Here is a 1,475-nt window from a genome sequence, read left to right as displayed (position 1 = left end):
AGCGGCTGTGTTCCAGTAAAACTTTATGGACGCTGAAATTTGAATTTCATACAATTTCCACGTGTCATGAAATAGTGCTCTTTTAGTTTTTCTCAAACACTTAAAAAAGTAAAAATTCTCCTTAGCTCATGAGCTGGGCAAGGATGGGAGGCAGCTTGCTTTGGCTCCAGGCCATAGCTTGCCAGCATCTGGTCCACCTAAGCGACACCTAATGATCTCACTGGGAACCACTGCAACACCCGGTAGCATTTATTCAACCAGACAAGGCAACAAAATTGTGTTTTTATGTAGTCCTTTAACTCAAAGGTTAATTGTCATGTGCTTTAACCCCCCCCCAAAAAAAAATCCTTTTATATGTGTATATGCTTGTTATACAAACTAACAGTTTTTGCAGACGAATGACAGAGTAAAAAGCTATTTCCTTCAGCTGTTATTTACTCTGGATTCATTTTAAATTCTGTCTTCACAAATCACTATTTGGAGGACCCTTACCCAAGGCACATAAGGACTAACAGAACATATTAATATAGCCCTTTTTAAGTTGTTTTATATATACACAAGAGGTCTTCAAAAAGTTCATGGCAAGATTTGTATTATCTTTTAACTCTATTTTTCCATGAACCTCTTGAAGTACGCTTGTAAATATTTATATATATGTGTGTGAATGTATTGTCTTCAGAAATGGGCATTTTATATCTTTCCTGTGGCTAGTAAAGCACATGTTAATGAAATGGCATTTTTAAAAGCAGTACCTTATACCACTGAATCTTCACATCAGTTTGGTTGTGGGTGAATTCTCTCAGGTCAGGACACACTAATACCCCGGAGGTTGACAAGGTTAGGATTTGCGGGTATGAGANACATGGGTGAACCTTGAGGACGTTATGCTGAGTGAAATAAGCCAGTCACAAAAGGACAACATTGTTTGATTCTACTTGTATGAGGCACCTAGAACAGTCAAGTTCATAGAGGCAGAAAGTAGAATGGTGGCTGTCAGGGGCTGGAGGACAGAGAAACGGGGAGTTATTCAACAGATACAGATAGAGGTGCAGTTTTGCAAGATGAAAAGTTTCTGGAGATGGATGCAGTGATGGTTGCTCAATGATGTGATTGGACTTAATGTCACTGAATTATACACTTAAAAATGGTTAAAATGGTAGATTTCAAGTTTTTTGTATTTTACTACAAACAAAAAGCAGCAGGACAAACAGGGAAGAGGACGGGACCCAGGCTCAGGGGACGTGGGCCCCACCACCCGCCACCCGCAGGAACTTTCTAAGCGAGCTTGGTTCCCGCATCCGTACAATAAGCATTTGGATTAATTCACTCCTAAGGTCATCCAGCTCTAAAATTCTCTTCGGGGTTCTACATCTATTCCTTGTGTCCCTACCATGTGGATTCAGCAGTGAGCAAAACAGACCAAGTCCCTGCCCTCCTGGAGTTTATGTTCTGACGGGGCAGACAAACACTAAATG

General features: G+C 40.6%; 1 protein-coding gene across 1 annotated transcript in view; it reads right to left on the bottom strand.

Moving 5' to 3' along the window:
* LOC103610980 (sperm acrosomal protein FSA-ACR.1-like) overlaps positions 1-1,475 on the bottom strand; it is a 10,251-nt gene that overhangs the window by 2,732 nt on the left and 6,044 nt on the right. Inside the window, exon 4 of the mRNA XM_008595029.1 lies at positions 753-872. Coding sequence (XP_008593251.1) covers positions 753-872 — 120 coding nt within the window. The remainder of the gene's footprint in view (positions 1-752; positions 873-1,475) is intronic.

This window comes from Galeopterus variegatus, unplaced genomic scaffold (assembly GCF_000696425.1).
Source record: "Galeopterus variegatus unplaced genomic scaffold, G_variegatus-3.0.2 Scaffold12190, whole genome shotgun sequence".
NCBI classification, from domain to species: Eukaryota; Metazoa; Chordata; class Mammalia; order Dermoptera; family Cynocephalidae; genus Galeopterus; species Galeopterus variegatus.
The sequence above is the reverse complement of the archived record's forward strand: the minus strand, read 5'-3'. Positions and strand labels throughout refer to the sequence as shown.